The 19993-nt window shown below is 59.0% G+C and overlaps 1 protein-coding gene across 7 annotated transcripts; it reads left to right on the forward strand.

Moving 5' to 3' along the window:
* The first annotated feature begins 1366 nt into the window (after positions 1-1366).
* On the forward strand, positions 1367-19347 carry CD276 (CD276 molecule). Of its 7 annotated transcripts, none has more exons than XM_063169406.1 (8): positions 1367-1432; positions 6278-6395; positions 8413-8763; positions 11714-12010; positions 14943-15083; positions 16519-16560; positions 17480-17515; positions 18179-19347. In XM_063169406.1, exons 2-8 carry the CDS (start codon positions 6356-6358, stop codon positions 18199-18201), a joined length of 930 nt encoding a protein of 309 aa, XP_063025476.1. In that variant the 5' UTR covers positions 1367-1432; positions 6278-6355; the 3' UTR covers positions 18202-19347. The 7 variants fall into 7 exon arrangements, 6 of the variants coding, with proteins under 6 accessions (XP_063025476.1, XP_063025472.1, XP_063025470.1 ...); XM_063169402.1 differs by lacking the exon at positions 1367-1432 and having other exon boundaries at positions 5959-6395; positions 11714-11781; positions 11878-12010; XR_010029608.1 differs by lacking the exon at positions 1367-1432 and having other exon boundaries at positions 5959-6395; positions 14948-15083; positions 18179-18237.
* Positions 19348-19993: the final 646 nt, after the last annotated feature.

Below are 19993 nucleotides of genomic sequence, written 5' to 3' on the forward strand. Positions count from 1 at the left end.
TCCCGGCTCCCCAATCCCCTGGCTCCATGTGCCATTCCCAGCTCCCCAATCCCCTGGCTCCGTGTGCCATTCCCGGCTCCCCAGTCCCCATTCCAGCTCCCCAATCCCCTGGCTCGGTGTCCCTCTCCCGGCTCCCCAATCCCCTGGCTCCATGTGCCATTCCCGGCTCCCCAATCCCCATTCCCCATTCCGGCTCCCCAGTCCCTGGTTCCATGTTCCCAGCTCCCCAATCCCCTGGCTCCGTGTCCCTCTCCCGGCTCCCCAATCCCTGGCTCGGTGTCTCTCTCCCGGCTCCCCAATCCCTGGCTCGGTGTCCCATTCCCGGCTCCCCAATCCCTGGCTCTGTGTCCCATTTCCGGCTCCCCAATCCGTGGCTCTGTGTCCCTCTCCCATCTCCCCAATCCCCTGTCTCGGTGTCCCATTCCCAGCTCCCCAATCCCCATTCCCGGCTCCCCAGTCTCCATTCCCGGCTCCCCAATCCCTGGCTCGGTGTCCCATTCCCGGCTCCCCAGTCCCCATTCCCGGCTCCCCAATCCCCTGTCTCGGTGTCCCTCTCCCGGCTCCCCAGTCCCTGGCTCGGTGTCCCATTCCCGGCTCCCCAATCTCTGGCTCGGTGTCCCTCTCCCGGCTCCCCAATCTCTGGCTCGGTGTCCCTCTCCCGGCTCCCCAATCCTTGGCTCGGTGTCCCATTCCCGGCTCCCCAGTCCCTGGCTCGGTGTCCCTCTCCCGGCTCCCCAATCCCTGGCTCGGTGTCCCGCTCCAGGCTCCCCAATCCCTGGCTCGGTGTCCCATTCCCAGCTCCCCAATCCCTGGCTCGGTGTCCCATTCCCGTTTCCCCAATCCCTGGCTCGGTGTCTCTCTCCCGGCTCCCCAATCCCTGGCTCGGTGTCCCATTCCCGGCTCCCCAGTCCCTGGCTCGGTGTCCCTCTCCCGGCTCCCCAATCCCTGGCTCGGTGTCCCGCTCCAGGCTCCCCAATCCCTGGCTCGGTGTCCCATTCCCAGCTCCCCAATCCCTGGCTCGGTGTCCCATTCCCGTTTCCCCAATCCCTGGCTCGGTGTCTCTCTCCCGGCTCCCCAATCCCTGGCTCGGTGTCCCATTCCCGTTTCCCCAGTCCCTGGCTCGGTGTCCCTCTCCCGGCTCCCCAATCCCTGGCTCGGTGTCCCGCTCCAGGCTCCCCAATCCCTGGCTCGGTGTCCCATTCCCAGCTCCCCAATCCCTGGCTCGGTGTCCCATTCCCGTTTCCCCAATCCCTGGCTCCGTGTCCCTCTCCCGGCTCCCCAATCCCTGGCTCGGTGTCCCATTCCCGGCTCCCCAGTCCCTGGCTCGGTGTCCCGCTCCAGGCTCCTCCCGCCCGTTCCCGGCAGGAAGCGCTCGCAGCCAATCGAGCCGGGGCCGCCGCCCGCCGCCCGCGCTGTCTCCGCCGCGGCCCCGGTGAGTGCGGGGGCTCCGGGGGGCTCGGGGGGGCCCGGGGCGGCCGCAGCGGGGCCGGCCCAGCCCGGGGGAGCCGCGGGGACGCCCCGCTCCGCTGTCCCTCCCGCGGGCCGCGCTCGGCTCCGGGCGGGGTTCCGGGCGGACGGGGGAGAAAGGAGGGAGGGAGGGAAGGAAGGAGGGAGGGAGGAATGAATGGGGCTCCCCCGGGCGGTTCGGGGAGCCCCGCGGGGGTTGGGGGGCTGCGGGGGTCCCCCTGGTCCCCGAGGCGCAGGCAGGGGTGGGTGGCACCCCGGGATGCTCGGGAATCCCGCTGGAAGCGCTCTCTTGGGTATGCGGGGCTGAAGGCGGTGCCGGGAGGAAGCGCTCGTTCCCCTTTTCCCTCGCCGAGACAAGGGAGAGCCCGCCCAGCCTTGCTCCGGCCCGCTGGGGCATCCCGAGTCGCAATCCCTTCCTCCCGGCAAGGATCAACCCGAGTCCTTGTCCCTTCCTCCCCGCAAGGATCACCCCGAGTTCCAATCCCTTCCTCCCGGCAAGGATCACCCCGAGTTCCAATCCCTTCCTCCCGGCAAGGATCACCCCAAATCCTTGTCGTTCCTTCTGTCAAGTATTGCACCCCAGATCCTCATCCATTCCTCCCTCCTGGTATCACACCCTAAATCCTCATCCCTTCCTCCTTCCCAGTATTGCACCCCAAATCTTTGTCCCTTCCTTCTGTCACGTATTGCACCCCAACTCTTCATCCCTTCCTCCTTCCCAGTATCACCCCAAATCCCTTCTTCCTTCCCAGTATCACCCCAAATCCCTTCTTCCTTCCCAGTATTGCACCCCAAATCCGTGTCCCTTCCTCCTGTCATGTATTGTACCCCAAATCTTCATCCCTTCCTCCTCCCACTATCACCCCAAATCCCTTTCTCCTCCCAGTATCACCCCAAATCCTCTTCCCTTCCTCCTGCCAGGTGTCACCCTGAATCCTCATCCCTTCCTAGCCCCCAACACCCCACCCCAAACTCCTGATGGGATTTGGGGGCTGTGTCCCATCTTTCCACACCCCATCCCCACAGTCCCACGTGAGGCATTGCTGCTGCACGCCCACAACTTGAGCAGGACCTAAAAATAGTCCTGAGCAGAGGCTGGCTCTTGGCTCGAGGAGAGGGACAGGGGGGACTGACCCAGGCACCCCAAAAATTACATTTTTATTTAGTTTTCTGCTTCTAAAATGATCTTTCTTTAGTTCACTTAGGGAGAGAAGTCTTCCTTGTTGATGTTATGGAGACTTTTTTGCGAGTTCTCTAGTGGCTCTTTTACAAATAGCAGCTGCCCGGGGAAATTTATTATCTCAAAATTATTATTTGTTATCCTGAAGCCCCTCTTATTTCCTACAAGCCTTCCCACAGCTTGTTTATGGGTTGTGCTCACTTATGGGGCATTGTTTTGAAGATGTTTAAAGGTAAAAGTTCTCATTATCTATCTAAAATTATCTTCATCTCTGGGAACAGAGATTTTCTTCCTGGGGGCCACAGGGTCTCATCACTCTTTTCTTTTTCTCTGCTTAAACTTCTGCTTACTTTAGTATGGAGGCCTTTTCTCAATATTAATTTGAACCCTTCATCTCCCCATAGTTTCATGTGTGATAAGGAAAAAGAATCTTTTCTCCACAGTTTACAAGAGGATTTTAATCCTAAAATTAAGGCACGTCCTCATCCCTCCCATCTGGGACTTCTTTTTCATCCTTTTTGGTGACTTCATGTTGTTCTTTAACATCTTGTTCCTTTCTCTCACCCGGGGGAGGATCGAAGCACTGAAAGGGTTAACAAATTGCAAATGGTCAGTGGGAGGCCAGGACTTCTCCCTGGACCTGGGGGATAATTAGGGATTATAAAAAACCAGGGAATGGGTGAGGTGTGGTTCTGGGGGATTTAGTTATCCCTTGGCTTTCTGGAGGGAAGTTTTTGTGGGATTCCTTCTATCCCCACTTGAGGTCTTGGGGAAACTGAGTCACAGCACGGTGGTGGCAGCAGGAGGAGGGCTGGGGACACGGGTGTCACCTTCCTGAGCCACCCTGGCAGGAACTGTAGGGAAGAGAGGATTTGTTATGTCCCCAGGAAAAGGGGAGGGTTCCAAGGGGGATGAGTCAGGGTTTCCCTCTTCCCCCATCGCCCTTTCCCTCCTTCACAGCTGTCTGGGATTGGTTTGGTTGGGAAGAGTTTGGGACAGAGGGTGGGAAAAATCCTGGATTGGTCGTTTTCCATCGTGCTCGGGAGGGAAGGAGAGGGGAAGCATTCTTAGAGATCTTGGGGTAGAAATGGGCCTCAGTTTCCCCCAATACCTCAGTTTCCCCCCATACCTCTGTTTCGTCTTTGTGCCTCAGTTTCCCCCATTCCCTGTGCCCCAGTTTCCCCCATTCCCTGGACCTTTTTCCCTCTTTGTGCCTCAGTTTCCCCTCGTGCCTCAGTTTCCCCGTGGGAGCCACAGAGGTGGCAGTGCCACAACCCCACAGGGGTGGTGGTGCCAGTGCCAGGGGCTCCGGACAGGGACCCTGGCATGGGCTGGGACAGGGAGGGGACACAGCGGGACCCTGGGATGGGATGGGATGGGATGGGATGGGATGGGATGGGATGGGATGGGATGGGATGGGATGGGATGGGACAGAAAGAGGACATGGAGGGGACACAGCGGGACCCTGGCATGGGATGGGATGGGATGGGATGGGACAGAGAGGGGACATGGAGGGGACACAACGGGACCCTGGGATGGGATGGGACAGAGAGGGGATCGAGTGGGACCCTGGGATGGCAGGGGACAGAGAGGGCACAGGGACAGGATGCAGCGGGACCCTGGGATGGGATGGCACCGGGAGGGGACACAGCGGGACACTGGGATGTACTGGGACAGGATACAGGGGGACCCTGGGATGGGATGGCCCAGGGAGGGACAGTGCTGTGACCCTACAGATGTGGCAGTGCTGTGACCCCACAGGCACAGGCACAGCGGGACCCTGGGATGGGCTGGCATGGCCCGGGGAGGGGACACAGTGGGACACAGGGAGGTGACAGGGAGGGGACACAGTAGGAGCCAGGGATGGCCCGGGGAGGTGACAGGGAGGGGACACAGTGGGACACAGGGAGGGGACACAGTGGGACACAGGGAGGTGACAGGGAGGGGACACAGTGGGACACAGGGAGGGGACACAGTGGGACACAGGGAAGTGACAGGGAGGGGACACAGTAGGAGCCAGGGATGGCCCGGGGAGGTGACAGGGAGGGGACACAGTGGGACACAGGGAGGTGACAGGGAGGGCACACAGTGGCTGCCCGGAGCTGGTTCCTGCGGCGGGAGCAGCCGGGTCACGCTGCGGCTCCTCGGGAATCCAGCGGGGCCGGGCACTCTGCCCTCACCTTCCCCTGCTCCTGGCACCCATCCCGGAGCTTTCCTGCCTCCCTGCGGGCAGGGCTGAGCCTCGCTGCCCCGGAGCTGCCGGGAATCCGCAGCCCCGTCCCTTGGAGCTGCTCCCGTCGGGCTTGGAGCGAAATCCCGGCCCCGGGAGCTCCTCTTGGAGCGCAGGACTGGGGCAATGCAGGAACAGCTGGGGAAGGGAAGGGAAGGGAAGGGAAGGGAAGGGAAGGGAAGGGAAGGGAAGGGAAGGGAAGGGAAGGGAAGGGAAGGGAAGGGAAGGGAAGGGAAGGGAAGGGAAGGGAAGGGAAGGGAAGGGAAGGGAAGGGAAGGGAAGGGAAGGGAAGGGAAGGGAAGGGAAGGGAAGGGAAGGGAAGGGAAGGGAAGGGGCTCATGGCTTCCCTGGAGCGCAGCTGCTGCTGCCAACTCACCAGCTCTGTTGGTGCTGGGAATGCAGCAGTCCCTCTGGCTGTGCCAGGCTGAAGCTGAACCCCTTCCTGTGGTGTCTGATGGGGTGGTGCTCCCCAGGAATGGTTGGTGTGGGATCCCCAGGATCCCTGGGAATGGCTGCAGTGGAATCCCCAGGAATGGCTGTCCTGGGATCCCTGGGAATGGCTGCAGTGGGATCTGTGGGAATGGCTGGTGTGGGATCTCTGGGAATGCTGTGGGATCCCTGAGAATGCTGTGGGATCCCTGGGAATGGCTGATGTGGGATCACTGGGAATGCTGTGAGATCCTTGGGAATGCCATGGGATCCCTGGGAATGGCTGGTGTGGGACCCCTGAGAATGCCATGGGATCCCTGAGAATGCTGTGGGATCCCTGGGAATGCTGTGGGATCCATGGGAATGCCATGGGATCCCTGGGAATGCTGCGGGATCCATGGGAATGCCATGGGATCCCTGGGAATGCTGCGGGATCCCTGGGAATGCAGTGGGATCCATGAGAATGCTGTGGGATCCCTGGGAATGCCGTGGGATCCATGGGAATGCCATGGGATCCCTGGGAATGCTGTGGGATCCCTGAGAATGCCGTGGGATCCCCGAGAATGCCATGGGATCCATGGGAATGCCATGGGATCCCTGGGAATGCTGTGGGATCCATGGGAATGCCATGGGATCCCTGAGAATGCCATGGGATCCATGGGAATGCTGTGGGATCCATGGGAATGCCATGGGATCCCTGGGAATGCTGTGGGATCCCTGGGAATGCTGTGGGATCCATGGGAATGCCGTGGGATCCCTGGGAATGCTGTGGGATCCCTGGGAATGCCATGGGATCCCTGGGAATGCCATGGGATCCCTGGGAATGCCGTGGGATCCCTGGGAATGCTGTGGGATCCCTGGGAATGCCATGGGATGCCTGGGAATGCCATGGGATGCCCAGCCTGTTCCCTTCCCTCGCTCTGTCCCTCCATCCCAGCACCGTCCCAGCCTTTCCTTGTGTTTTCCCCCAGCTCCTGGTTCCCAGAGAGGATCCTCCCCACCAGGATTCCCGCTCCTGCTCCCTCATCCCGGCTTTTCCCGTGCCAAGGATGCCCATCCCGCTGCTCATCCTGGCACTCGGCCTGGCAGGTGAGTGGGGCTGGTGGCACCACCTCACGAGAGATGTCCCCAGTGCCACCCCTGTCCCGACAGAGCCGTGCCCCGAGCTGGCATCTCCCACCGGCTGTTTCTCTCCTGGATTGGTGCTCCGTGGGGTGACAGCCTCGGGTGGCACCCCCTGGCAGGGCACAGCTCCTTCCAACACGGGGTCACTCAGTCCTGGCGGATCCCTGTTCCCAGGGGAGCAGCTGGCAGTGCCACCACAGTTCCAGCCAGGCTGGCTCCTGGTGTTCATTGTTATCCCTTCCCTTGTTATTGGGATGGGGCTGGAATTGTGCCATGGCACTGGGATGGGGCTGGAATTGTGCCAGGGCACTGGGATGTCACTGGAATCATGCCAGGCATTGGGATGGGGCTGGAATTGTGCCAGGCACTGGGATGGGGCTGGAATCATGCCAGGCACTGGGATGGGGCTGGAATTGTGCCAGGCACTGGGATGGTGCTGGAATCGTGCCAGGCACTGGGATGGCGCTGGAATCGTGCCAGGCACTGGGATGGGGCTGGAATCATTCCAGGGCACTGGGATGAGCTGGAATCGTGCCATGGCACTGGGATAGGGGTGGAATTGTGCCAGGCACTGGGATGGTGCTGGAATTGTGCCAGGCACTGGGATGGCGCTGGAATCATGCCATGGCACTGGGATGAGCTGGAATTGTGCTGTGCCACCCCAGCTGGCAGCGTGCTGGAGCACTGGTGCCACCTAGCGCTGCCAGCCTGGCCAGGGCTGGCTCCCCCTGGGGACCGTGTCCCCAGCACTGCCACCAGCCATCCTGTCCCCATGGGGACAATCCGGGCTCTGTGCCCCCGAGCAGGTTTGGGTGCCCATGGCTGCTCCTGGCAGCTGAAGGTGCCCCAGTCTGGTGCTGGATGTGGGACTGTCCCCCTTCCTGCAGGGTGACATTGCTGGGGACAGTCCTGAGATGCCACCTGTCCATGTGTCCCTCCCATGGGCATTGCTTGAGTGTTATCCTTGTTTGGGTGCCCATGGCAGCTCCTGGCAGCTGAAGGTGCCTCTGGTTTGTCTGGGACTGTCCCCCTTCCATCAGGGTGGCATTGCTGGGGACAGTCCTGAGATGCCACCTGCCTGCATGTCCCTCCTATAGGCATTGCTTGGATGTTATCCATGTTTGGGTGCCCATGGCTGCTCCTGGCAGCTGAAGGTGCCTCTGGTTTGTCTGGGATTGTCCCCCTTCCAGCAGGGTGGCATTGCTGGGGACAATCCTGGGATGCCACCTGTCCATTGTGTCCCTCCCATGAGCATCGCTTTGGTGTTATCCACGTTTGCGTGCCCATGGCCGCTCCTGGCAGCTCCTGGCCACTGCAGGTGCCCCAGTTTGGTGCTGGATGTGGAGCTGTCCCCCTTCCATCAGGGTGGCACAGCTGGGGACAGTCCTGAGATGCCACCTGCCTGCATGTCCCTCCCATGAGCATTGCTTGGATGTTATCCATGTTTGGGTGCCCATGGCAGCTCCTGGCCACTGAAGGTGCCCCAGTTTGGTGCTGGATGTGGAGCTGTCCCCCTTCCATCAGGGTGGCATAGCTGGGGACAGTCCTGAGATGCCACTTGTCCATGTGTCTCTCCCATGGACTTACTTGGGTGTTATCCACGTTTGGGTGCTCCTGGCAGTGGAAGGTGCCCCAGTTTGGTGCTGGATGTGGAGCTGCCCCCCTTCCATCAGGGTGGCACAGCTGGGGACAGTCCTGAGATGCCACCTGCCTGCATGTCCCTCCCATGAGCATTGCTTGGATGTTATCCATGTTTGGGTGCCCATGGCAGCTCCTGGCTACTGCAGGTGCCCCAGTTTGGTGCTGGATGTGGAGCTGCCCCCCTTCCATCAGGGTGGCACAGCTGGGGACAGCCCTGAGACACCACCTGCCCACGTGTCCCTCCCACGGGCACCCCTCCATTTTCTCAGCCCCCACCCAGGAGCAGAACCCAGGCGGTTCTCCCTCAGCTGTCACAGCGTGTCCCCATCCCCTCCCGCAGGCGCCATGGAGGTCCAGGTGCCCGAGGAGCCCGTGGTGGCCCTGTTCGGCCAGGACGCCACCCTGCTGTGCTCCTTCTCTCCCGAGGCCAACTTCAGCGTGGCCGAGCTCAGCCTCATCTGGCAGCTGACGGACACCAAGCGCCTGGTGCACGAGTTCTCCGGGGGCCAGGACCGGCTGCAGGACCAGGGCCAGGGCTACGCCAACCGCACGGCGCTCTTCTACGACCAGCTGCAGCGGGGCAACGTGTCGCTGCTGCTGCGCCGCGTGCGCATCGCCGACGAGGGCAGCTTCACCTGCTTCGTGCGCGTGCGCGACTACGACAGCGCCGCCGTGGCGCTGCAGGTGGCAGGTGAGGGACCCTGGAGGTGGGCAGTGGTGGTTGTGCCACCCCGAAATGGTCTTCGGGTGGTGGGATCTGTGCCTTGATGAGGTTCCTGGCTGTGAGGCCACCTCAGTTGGCGGTGACCCTCAGCTGAGGATGGGTTTGGCAGCTGGAAGATCCCAGTTCTGGCAGCTGGAAGATCCCAGTCCAATCCTCGCTCCAGTCCCCGCCTTGTGCCCAAAATATTCCCTGGGCAGTGCAATCCTTGCGCTGCTGAGGCTCATGGCTGAGGGGCCACCTTGACCAGCAGTGACCCTCAGCTGAGGATGGGTTTGGCAGCTGGAAGATCCCAATCCTGGCAGCTGGAAGAGCCCATTCCAATCCTGGCTGGTGCAGCTCCCCATCCCAATCCTCACTCCAGTCCCCTCCTTGTCCCCAAAATATTCCCTGGGCAGTGCAATCCTTGCCCTGCTGAGGCTCCTGGCTGTGGGGCCACCTCAGCTGATGGTGACCCTCAGCCAAGGATGGGCTTGGCACTGGAAGATCCCAATCCTGGCAGCTGCAAGATCCCAATCTTGGCTGGTCCAGCTCCCCATCCCAATCCCTGTTCTGGTGCCTCCTTGTGCCCTGCAGCACCTCCCCAAAATATTCCCTGGGCAGTGCAATCCTTGCCCTGCTGAGGCTCATGGCTGAGGGGCCACCTTGACCAGCAGTGACCCTCGGCTGAGGATGGGTTTGGCACTGGAAGATCCCAATTCTGGCAGCTGCAATATCCCAATCCTGGCTGGCCCATCTTCCCATCCCAATCCTCGCTCCAGTCCCCCCTTTTACCCAAAATATCCCCTGGGCAGTGTGATCCATGCCCTGCTGAGGCTCCCGGCTGAGGAGCCGCCTCAGCCTGCTGAGCATGGGTCTAGCAGCTGGAAGATCCCAATCGTGGCTGTCCCAGCTCCCCATCCCAATCCTCCCTCTGGTCTCCCCTTGTGCCCCACAGCTCCTCCCCAGAATATTCCCTGGGCAGTGTGATCCATGCCCTGCTGAGGGTTCTGGCTGTGGAGCCACCTCGGCCAGGAGTGACCCTCAGCTGAGAATGGGTTTAGCTTCATCTCAGGGCTGGCCCAGCTCCCCATCTCAATCCTCACTTGGGTCCCCTCTTGTCCCTAAAATATTCCCTGGGCAGCGTGATCTGTGCCCTGCTGAGACTCTCAGCTAAGGGGCCAGCAGTGACCCTCAGCTGAGGATGGGTTTAGCAGCTGGAAGAGCTTGTCCCAATCCTGGCTGGTCCAGCTCCCCATCCCAATCCTCACATCAGTCCCCCCTTATCCCCAAAATGTTCCCTGGGCAGTGCAATCCATGCCCTGCTGAGGTTCCTGGATGTGGGGCCACCTCAACTGATGGTGACCCTCAGCCAAGGATGGGCTTGGCACTGGAAGATCCCAATCCTGGCAGCTGCAAGATCCCAATCTTGGCTGGTCCAGCTCCCCATCCCAATCCCTGTTCTGGTGCCTCCTTGTGCCCTGCAGCACCTCCCCAAAATATTCCCTGGGCAGTGCAATCCATGCCCTGCTGAGACTCTCAGCTAAGGGGCCAGCAGTGACCCTCAGCTGAGGATGGGTTTAGCAGCTGGAAGAGCTTGTCCCAATCCTGGCTGGTCCAGCTCCCCATCCCAATCCTACATCAGTCCCCCCTTATCCTCAAAATGTTCCCTGGGCAGTGCAATCCATGCCCTGCTGAGGTTCCTGGGTGTGGGGCCACCTCAACTGATGATGACCCTCAGCCAAGGATGGGCTTGGCACTGGATGATCCCAATCCTGGCTGGTCCAGCTCCCCATCCCAATCCCTGTTCTGGTCCCCCCTTGTGCCCTGCAGCACCTCCCCAGAAGGTTCCCTGGGCAGTGTGATCTGTGCCCTGCTGAGGGTCCCAGCTGTGGGGCCACCTCAACCCACTGAGGATGGGTTTGGCAGCTGGAAGAGCTCATCCCAGTCCTGGCTGGCCCAGCTCCCCATCCTAATCCTCACGCCAGTGTCCCCTTGTGCCCTGCAGCACCTCCCCAAAATGTTCCCTGGGCACTGCAATCCATGCCCTGCTGAGGCTCCTGGCTCTGGGACCACCTCAGCTGATGGTGACCCTCAGCCAAGGATGGGCTTGGCACTGGATGATCCCAATCCTGGCTGGTCCAGCTCCCCATCCCAATCCCTGTTCTGGTCCCTCCTTGTCCCCTGCAGCACCTCCCCAGAAGGTTCCCTGGGCAGTGTGATCTGTGGCCTGCTGAGGGTCCCAGCTGTGGGGCCACCTCAACCCACTGAGGATGGGTTTGGCAGCTGGAAGAGCTCATCCCAGTCCTGGCTGGCCCAGCTCCCCATCCTAATCCTCACGCCAGTGTCCCCTTGTGCCCTGCAGCACCTCCCCAAAATGTTCCCTGGGCACTGCAATCCATGCCCTGCTGAGGCTCCTGGCTGTGGGGCACCTCAGCTGGCAGTGACCCTCAGCCAAGGATGGGCTTGGCACTGGAAGATCCCAATCCTGGCAGCTGCAAGATCCCAATCTTGGCTGGTCCAGCTCCCCATCCCAATCCCTGTTCTGGTCCCTCCTTGTCCCCTGCAGCACCTCCCCAAAATATTCCCTGGGCAGCGTGATCTGTGCCCTGCTGAGACTCTCAGCTAAGGGGCCAGCAGTGACCCTCAGCTGAGGATGGGTTTAGCAGCTGGAAGAGCTTGTCCCAATCCTGGCTGGTCCAGCTCCCCATCCCAATCCTCACATCAGTCCCCCCTTATCCCCAAAATGTTCCCTGGGCAGTGCAATCCATGCCCTGCTGAGGTTCCTGGCTGTGGGGCACCTCAGCTGGCAGTGACCCTCAGCCGAGGATGGACTTGGCACTGGCAGATCCCAGTCCTGGCAGCTGCAAGATCCCATCCCAATCCTGGCTGGCCCCGCTCCTGTTCCCAATCCTCACTGCTGTCCCCCCTGTCCCCACAGCTCCCTACTCCAAGCCCAGCGTGCACCTGGAGCCCAGCAAGGACCTGAAGCCGGGCGACGTGGCCGAGGTGACGTGCCACGCGTCCCGCGGCTACCCCGAGGCCAGCGTGCTGTGGCAGGACAGCCAGGGTGCCAACCTGACTGCCAACGTCACCACGTGGCAGGTGGCCAACGAGGAGGGGCTCTTCGAGGTGCGCAGCGTCCTGCGCGTGCTGGTGGAGCCCAACGTCACCTACTCGTGCCTGGTGCTCAACGCCGCGCTGCGCCAGCACGGCCACGCCTCGGTCACCATCACGGGTGAGCCAGGGCTGGGGGGGGCACTGCCACACAGAGACTGCCAGGGGGGCTGGGGATGGGGCACTGCCACACAGAGACTGCCACAAGGGCTGGGGATGGGGCACTGGCACACAGAGACTGCCACAAGGGCTGGGGATGGGGCACTGCCACACAGAGACTGCCACGAGGGGCTGGGGAGGGGGCACTGCCACACAGAGACTGCCAGGGGGGCTGGGGATGGGGCACTGCCACACAGAGACTGCCAGGGGGGCTGGGGAGGGGATAGTGACACACAGAGACTGCCAGAGGGGCTGGGGAGGGGGCACTGCCACACAGAGACTGCCACAAGGGCTGGGGAGGGGACATTGGCACACAGAGACTGCCACAAGGGCTGGGGAGGGGGCACTGCCACACAGAGACTGCCACAAGGGCTGGGGATGGGGCACTGCCACACAGAGACTGCCAGGGGGGCTGGGGAGGGGATAGTGACACACAGAGACTGCCACAGGGGCTGGGGAGGGGGCATTGGCACACAGAGACTGCCACAAGGGCTGGGGAGGGGGCATTGGCACACAGAGACTGCCAGGGGGGCTGGGGAGGGGGCATTGGCACACAGAGACTGCCACAAGGGCTGGGGAGGGGGCATTGGCACACAGAGACTGTCACAAGGGCTGGGGAGGGGGCATTGGCACACAGAGACTGCCAGAGGGGCTGGGGAGGGGGCATTGGCACACAGAGACTGCCAGGGGGGCTGGGGAGGGGGCATTGGCACACAGAGACTGCCACAAGGGCTGGGGATGGGGCACTGCCACACAGAGACTGCCACGAGGGGCTGGAGATGGGGCACTGCCACACAGAGACTGCCACGAGGGCTGGGGATGGGACATTGGCACACAGAGACTGCCAGAGGGGCTGGGGAGGTGGCACTGCCACACAGAGACTGCCAGAGGGGCTGGGGAGGGGGCATTGGCACACAGAGACTGCCAGGAGGGGCTGGGGATGGGATAGTGACACACAGAGACTGCCACAAGAGCTGGGGAGGGGGCACTGCCACACAGACAGCCAGAGGGGCTGGGGAGGGGGCATTGGCACACAGAGACTGCCAGGAGGGGCTGGGGAGGGGACACTGCCACCCAGAGCCTGCCAGGAGTGGGTGGCTCCTGGCCACACACCAGCCACTAGCTGGCCACTAGCTAGGAGGGGCTGGGGAGGTGGCACTGCCACACAGAACCAGCCAGGAGGGGCTGGGGGAGGTGGCCATGGTGTCACTGGCACTCAGAGCTAGTCAGAAGGGGCTGTGGGATATGGCACTGCCACCCAGAGCCTGCCAGGAGGGCTGGGGAGGTGGCAGTGTCATGCAAAGCCAGCCAGGAGGGCTGGGAGATGTGGCACTGCCACCCAGAGTCTGCCAAGAGGTCTGGGGGGAGGTGGCACTGCCACACAGAGCCAGCCAGGAGGGGCTCAGGGAGATGACAGTGCCATGCGAAGCCAGGTAGCAGAGGCTGGTGAGGTGACACTGGCACCCAGAGCCAGCTAGGAAGGGCTGGGGGAGGTGACAGTGGCAGCCAAAGCCACCCAGAGGGGTTGGGGGAGGTGACACTGGCATCCAGAGCCACCCAGGAGACACTGGGGGAGGTGGCCGTGGTGACACTGTCACCCAAAGCCACCCAGCCGGGCTGGGGAAGGTGACTGGGTGGCACCGAGGAGGGCTGGGTGAGGTGGCACTGGCACCCAGAGCTGCTGGAGGAATGGCAGTGTCACCCAGTCCAGCCAGGAGGGCTGGGTGAGGTGGCACTGGCACCCAAAGCCACCCAGAGCATGGGATTCCTGGCTGGGCTGGCATTCCCAGAGTGCTGTGGCTGTCCTTGGATCCCTGTCCCCAACCCAGGCCAGGTGGGACAGGGCTTGGAGCAGCCTGGGACAGGGGGAAGTGGCACTGCCATGGCAGGGGGTGGCAGCAGGTGACATTCCATGCCCCCAGGAGGCAGCTCCTGGGGCTGGATTGTGATCCAGCCTGGATGTGGGGTCACCCTCAGTGTGGGGTCACCCTGGCTGTGGGATCACCTTGGATGTGGGGTTACCCTGGGCCATCCTGGAGGTGGGATCACCCTAAATGTTGGATCATCCTGGGGTTTGGGGTATCCTGGGTGTTGGATCACCCCCGATATGGGGTCATCCTCGATATTGAACCATCCTGGATATGGGATCACTCTGGATATGGGATCACCTTGGATGTGGGATCACTCTGGATGTAGGGTCACCCTGAGTCATCCTGGATGTGGGATCACCCTGGATGTGGGATCATCCTGGATATGGGATCACCCCGGATATGGGATCACCCTGGATGTGGGATCATCCTGGATGTGGGATCACCCCGGATATGGGATCATCCTGGATATGGGATCATCCTGGATGTGGGATCACCCCAGATATGGGATCATCCTGGATGTGGGATCACCCTGGATGTGGGATCATCCTGGATATGGGATCACCCCGGATATGGGATCATCCTGGATGTGGGATCACCCTGGATGTGGGATCATCCTGGATGTGGGATCATCCTGGATGTGGGATCACCCTGGATATGGGATCATCCTGGATGTGGGATCACCCTGGATGTGGGATTACCCTGGATATGGGATCATCCTGGATATGGGATCATCCTGGATGTGGGATCATCCTGGATGTGGGATCACTCTGGATATGGGATCATCCTGGATGTGGGATCACCCCGGATATGGGATCATCCTGGATGTGGGATCACCCTGGATGTGGGATCACCCTGGGTATATGGGATCACCCCAATTATGGGATCACTCTGGAAATGGGATCACTCCAGATGTGGGGTCACCCTAACTATGGGATCACCCTGGCTATAGGATCACCCTGGCTGTGGGGTCACCCCGGCATTCCCGGGTGCTGATCCAGGCCCTTTTCCGTCCCTCCCCGCAAGGCCAGCCCCTGGCATTCCCGGCGGTGGCCCTGTGGGTGACAGTGGCCCTGGCCGTGTGCGTGGTGGCCCTGCTGGGCGTCCTGGCCTTCGTGTGCCACCAGAAGATCCGGGAGAGCTGCCAGGAGGATGAGGAGCGCACAGGTGAATCCCGGGAAAGGCCGCAAGGGGACAGATGGCACCAGAGGGACACCAGGGGGGTGGCACTGCCACGCGTGTCCCCTTTTCCCATGGCCACCACATCTCTGATGCCTTCTCCCCTTTTGGGTCGTATTCCACATTTTTATGGGGTGGTGTTTGCACCAAAGGGGATTTGTTCCCAAAAAAGCTCCCAGAATGGCTCTGCCACCCTCAGGAATGACCTTTTTACCATGGGTTTTTGTCCATGGATTTTGTTTCCAGTTTCCCTTGGGAATTGCCTTTTTCCATGTTTTTTTTCCATGGATTTTGCTCCCTGTTTCTCTTGGGAATGACCTTTTTTCCATGGGTTTTTTCATGGATTCACTCCCAGTTTCTATTGGGAATCACCTTTTTTCCATGGATTTGCCCCCAGTTTCCCTCAAGAATGACATTTTTTCCATAGATTTGCTCCCAGTTTCTCTTGGAAATAACCTTTTTATCATGGATTTTTCCCATTAATTTAGCTCCCAGTTTCCCTTGGGAATGATCTTTTTTCCACGTTTTTTTCCATGGATTTTGCTCCCAGTTTCCCTCAGGAATTGCCTTTTTTCCATAGATTTGCTCCCAGTTTCTCTTGGAAATGACCTTTTTATTATGGATTTTTCCCATTAATTTAGCTCCCAGTTTCCCTTGGGAATGATCTTTTTTCCATGTTTTTTTTCCATGGATTTTGCTCCCAGTTTCCCTGAGGAATTGCCTTTTTTCCATAGATTTGCTCCCAGTTTCTCTTGGAAATAACCTTTTTATCATGGATTTTTCCCATTAATTTAGCTCCCAGTTTCCCTTGGGAATGCCTTTTTTCATGGATTTTGTTCCCAGTTTCTATTGGGAATGACCTTTTTTCCATGTCTTTTTTCAATGGATTTGCTCCCAGTTTCCCTTTGGAATTACCTTTTTTCCATGGATTTTGCTCCCAGTTTCCCTCAGGAATTGCCTTTTTCCATGTTTTTTTCCATGGATTTTGCTCCCAGTTTCTATTGGGAATGACCTTTTTTCCATGTCTTTTTCCAATGGATTTGCTCCCAGTTTCCCTTTGGAATTACCTTTTTTCCCTGGATTTTTCTCCCAGTTTCCCTTGGGAATGACATTTTTTCCATGGATTTTCCCATGGATTTTGCTCCCAGGAACAGCAGCACGGGATGGGAACTTCCTGGGGTCCTGGTGGGTGCTGGAGGGAGGGAAGATCCTCCCAGTTTGGGGTATCCCAGATTTTGGGGGATCCAGGGATTCCTCTCCAGGTGGTTTTTAGCTGTGCCAAACCCACCGCTGTCCCTCAGAGCTGGGGCTTTTCCCGTTGGGATTTTTGGGAATGTGGTGCCCTGAAAAGGCCAGGATGCTCTAAGGGGCACCCCCAGAATCCCAGGAATGGGGTTCCCACCTCGGGATCCTTGTTTTCCAGGCCCAGAGGAGCGGGATGAGGAGGGGGAGGAGCCCAAGACAGGTGGGTGCCCCATCCTGGTTCGGGGTGGCCCCTTCCCTATTCCCAATTTTCTGACACCCCTGATTCTGGATGAACCTCCCCATTCCCAAATAAAACCTCCCTATTCCTTAATAAACCTCCCCATTCAATAATAAAACCTCCCTATTCCCAAATCAAACCTCCCAATTCCTTAATAAAATGACAGAATTCCATAATAAAGTCTCCCAGTTCCTTAATAAACCTCCCAACTCCTTAATAAAATCTCCCAATTCCCAAATAAAGCCTCCCCATTCTTTAATAAAACCTTCAAATTCCCGAATAAAGCCTCCAAATTCCCAAATAAAACTTCCCAATTCCTTAATAAAATGACAGAATTCCTTAATAAAACCTCCTAATTCCTGAATAAAACCTCCAAATTCCTTAATAAAATCTCCCCATTCCTTAATAAAATCTCCCATTTTCTTAATGAAATGACAGAATTCTGTAATAAAACCTCCCAATTCCTGAATAAAACCTCCAAATTCCTTAATAAAATCTCCCCATTCCTTAATAAAATCTCCCATTTCCTTAATGAAATGACAGAATTCTGTAATAAAACCTCCCAATTCCTTAATAAAACCTCCCAATTCCCAAATCAACCCTCCCCATTCCTTAATAAATTGACGAAATTCCTTAATAAAACCTCCCAATTCCTTAATAAAATGTCAGAATTCCCAAATTAAACCTCCCAATCCCATAATTTTCCAGCATCCAGCAGCTCTGTGGTGTTCCTGGGGATTCCCTTTATCCACTGGCACAGGACCAAACCCTGGGAATTCTGCAGGGAAATTGGGAATTGGGGTCACTTTTGGGGTTTATCCCCCCAAAAAATGGGATTTTGGGGCTGTTTCCTTTGGGAATGGGATGGGATTGACCACAAGATGTTTTTCTCTTTTCTCAGCTCTGCAGCTGCTGGAAAACACGGAGAGCCGAGAGGGTGAGTGGATATTTCTGGCAAATCCGGGATAATTCCCATTTTCTCCCTAAAATTTGCATAGGAAACATTTGTCAGGTTTCAAGGGGTATTTTCCCCTCCCTATTTTCATTTTCCCACGGGCTTTCCATCAGCTTTTCCCAGATCATGGTTTCCCATTTCCCCTTTTCTCAGTTTTTTCCAGTTTTTCCCGGTTTTTTCCAGTTTTTCCTCGCATCCAGTGGCTCCTGCATCCCTCATCCCTCCTTTTCCTGGCCATTCTGGATGGGGAAAAGCCTCCCCACACCCAACCCTGGAAGGAATTTGGGGTTTTTTTGGGGTTTCTATGGATTTTCTGGGATGATGGGAATTGCTGGTGTTGGAAAAGGATCCAGAGTTTCCCAACCTGGAAAAGCATCCAGAGTTTTCCAAGCTGCAGCCCCAATAATCCATTAATGTATTAATTTATCAATTTATCAATTTATCAATTTATTCATTTAACAATTCATTGATTCGTTGATTTATTAATTTCATAATTTATTAATCCATTAATCCACTAATCAGTTAATCCATTAATTCATTACTGATTTATGAATTCATTAGTTCATTAACCCGTTGATTTATCAATTCGCTTCCCCGTGCCGGCAGTTCCATGTTTTCCCCCTCAATTCCCTTTCCCCCGCCCAGGTCGGGAGCAGGAGATCGATTGACGGCAGCCCCGGAGCCCCGCCCGCCTGTCCCCGAGCCAGCGGCGACACCCCCGGGGCGGTGACAACCTCGGGGTGGTGACACTTCCAGGCCGGTGACACCCCTGGAGTGGTGACATCCCGGGGCAGTGGCACCTCTTGGTGGTGACACCCCTGGCATGGTGACACCTCCAGGCCGGCGACAACTCCGGGGCGGCCACACCCCCGAAGCGGTGACACCTCCAAGCCGGTGACACCCCCGGGCAGCCACGTCCCCGAGGCAGTGACACCCCTGGAGTGGTGACACCTCCAGGCCAGTGACACCCCCTGGGCAGTGACACCCTGAGGCCGGTGACACCTCTGGGTGGTGACACCCCCGGCACAGCGACACCCCCCGGTTGGTGACACCCCCTCTGGGCAGTGACACCCCCGGGGTGGTGACAACCCTGGGGCTGCGACACCCCCGGTCGGTGACACCTCTGGAGCAGTGACATCCCCGAGGCAGTGACACCCCTGGGTTGGTGACACCTCTGGAGCGGTGACATCCCCGAGGCAGTGACACCCCTGGGTTGGTGACAACCGTGGGGCAGTGACACCTCCAAGCTGGTGACACATCTGGGTGGTGACACCCCCGGGCGGTGACACCCTCGGGGTGCCCCGGAGCTGCCGCCTGCCCCACCCCATTCCCGTTCCCACCTCCCGTCCTTCCTGGGAAAGGCGGGTGAGGATCTGCCCGGTGTCCCCATGTCCCTCTGTGCGTCCATCCCAAGGGGACATTCCCCTTTCCCTGCTCTGGTGCTGCCCCGGGCGCCTTTCCTGCCCTTCCCAAGCCCGGAGCCTCGGGAATGGCGGCTGGATCACGGGGGGCTGGGGGAGCCCTTCCCCACTCTCCTTTTCCCGCCCTTCCTGAGCTCGGAGCCTCGGGAATGGCGGCTGGGGCACGGGGGGCTGGGGGAGCCCCTTCCCCACTCTCCTTTTCCCGCTCCCTGAGCCCCTCCGGACTCATCCTGGCCTTATCCGCTGGATCCCGGCGGGGTTTGTCCCGCCGGGAACGATCCCGGGGCGTTTTTGGTAAGGGGGCACCCGCTGGCCGGGTGAGGTCCTGCTGTGAGGACACCTCTGGGGACATCCCCAGCTCATCATTCCCATGGGGCTGGGGACTCTGGGTTCCCCCAGCGCTGTTGGGGAAGTGGGGACACCCTGAGTGCCGCTGTCCTGGAGCGCGGGAAGTCCCCGAGGGCTCCTTGGGTTGAATCCTTTAAAATCCGGGATCTGGAGGGTTCCTCGTGCCTTGACAAATAAATCTGGGACTGTGTTGGTCAATCCCTCCTGGCTCCGTGTCCTCTACAGGGTTTGGCCGGGAACGGTGTAAGGGTTGGGATTCCCAGGGGAAAAGATTTCCAGGGCCTGTTGGAGCCCCAGCACAAGGAGGAAAATCCCAAAGGAATGACTGAGCTGGCTCCTAAATTAATTCCCGCTGCCAAGATGGGGTGGGAATTCCCAGGGGATCCTTCCCATGGGGTGGGAATTCCTGGGGGATCCTTCTACATGGTGTGGCAATTCCCAGGGGATCCTTCCCCATGCGGTGGGAATTCCTGGGGGATCCTTCCTGATGGGGTGGGAATTCCTGGAGAATCCCGCCCTATGGGGTGGGAATTCCCAGGGATTCTTCCTGATGGGGTGGGAATTCCCAGGGATTTTTCCTGATGGGATGGGAATTCCCAGGGATTCTTCCTGATGGGGTGGGAATTCCTGGGGGATTCGTCCTCATGGGGTGGGAATTCCCAGGGGATCCTTCCTAAGCCCCTTCCTGAAT

This window comes from Melospiza melodia, chromosome 15 (assembly GCF_035770615.1).
Source record: "Melospiza melodia melodia isolate bMelMel2 chromosome 15, bMelMel2.pri, whole genome shotgun sequence".
Lineage (NCBI taxonomy): Eukaryota > Metazoa > Chordata > Aves > Passeriformes > Passerellidae > Melospiza > Melospiza melodia.

Excerpts from the sequence above, each read along its gene's own strand:
- CD276 (XM_063169400.1), top strand. The coding sequence starts at position 5,984 with ATGGGAATGCCATGGGATCCCTGGGAATGCTGTGGGATCCCTGGGAAT. Across the intron at positions 6,396-8,412 it reads CCTGGCACTCGGCCTGGCAG|GCGCCATGGAGGTCCAGGTG; the intron begins GTGAGTGGGGCT and ends CCCCTCCCGCAG. Across the intron at positions 16,561-17,479 it reads GGGGGAGGAGCCCAAGACAG|CTCTGCAGCTGCTGGAAAAC; the intron begins GTGGGTGCCCCA and ends CTCTTTTCTCAG.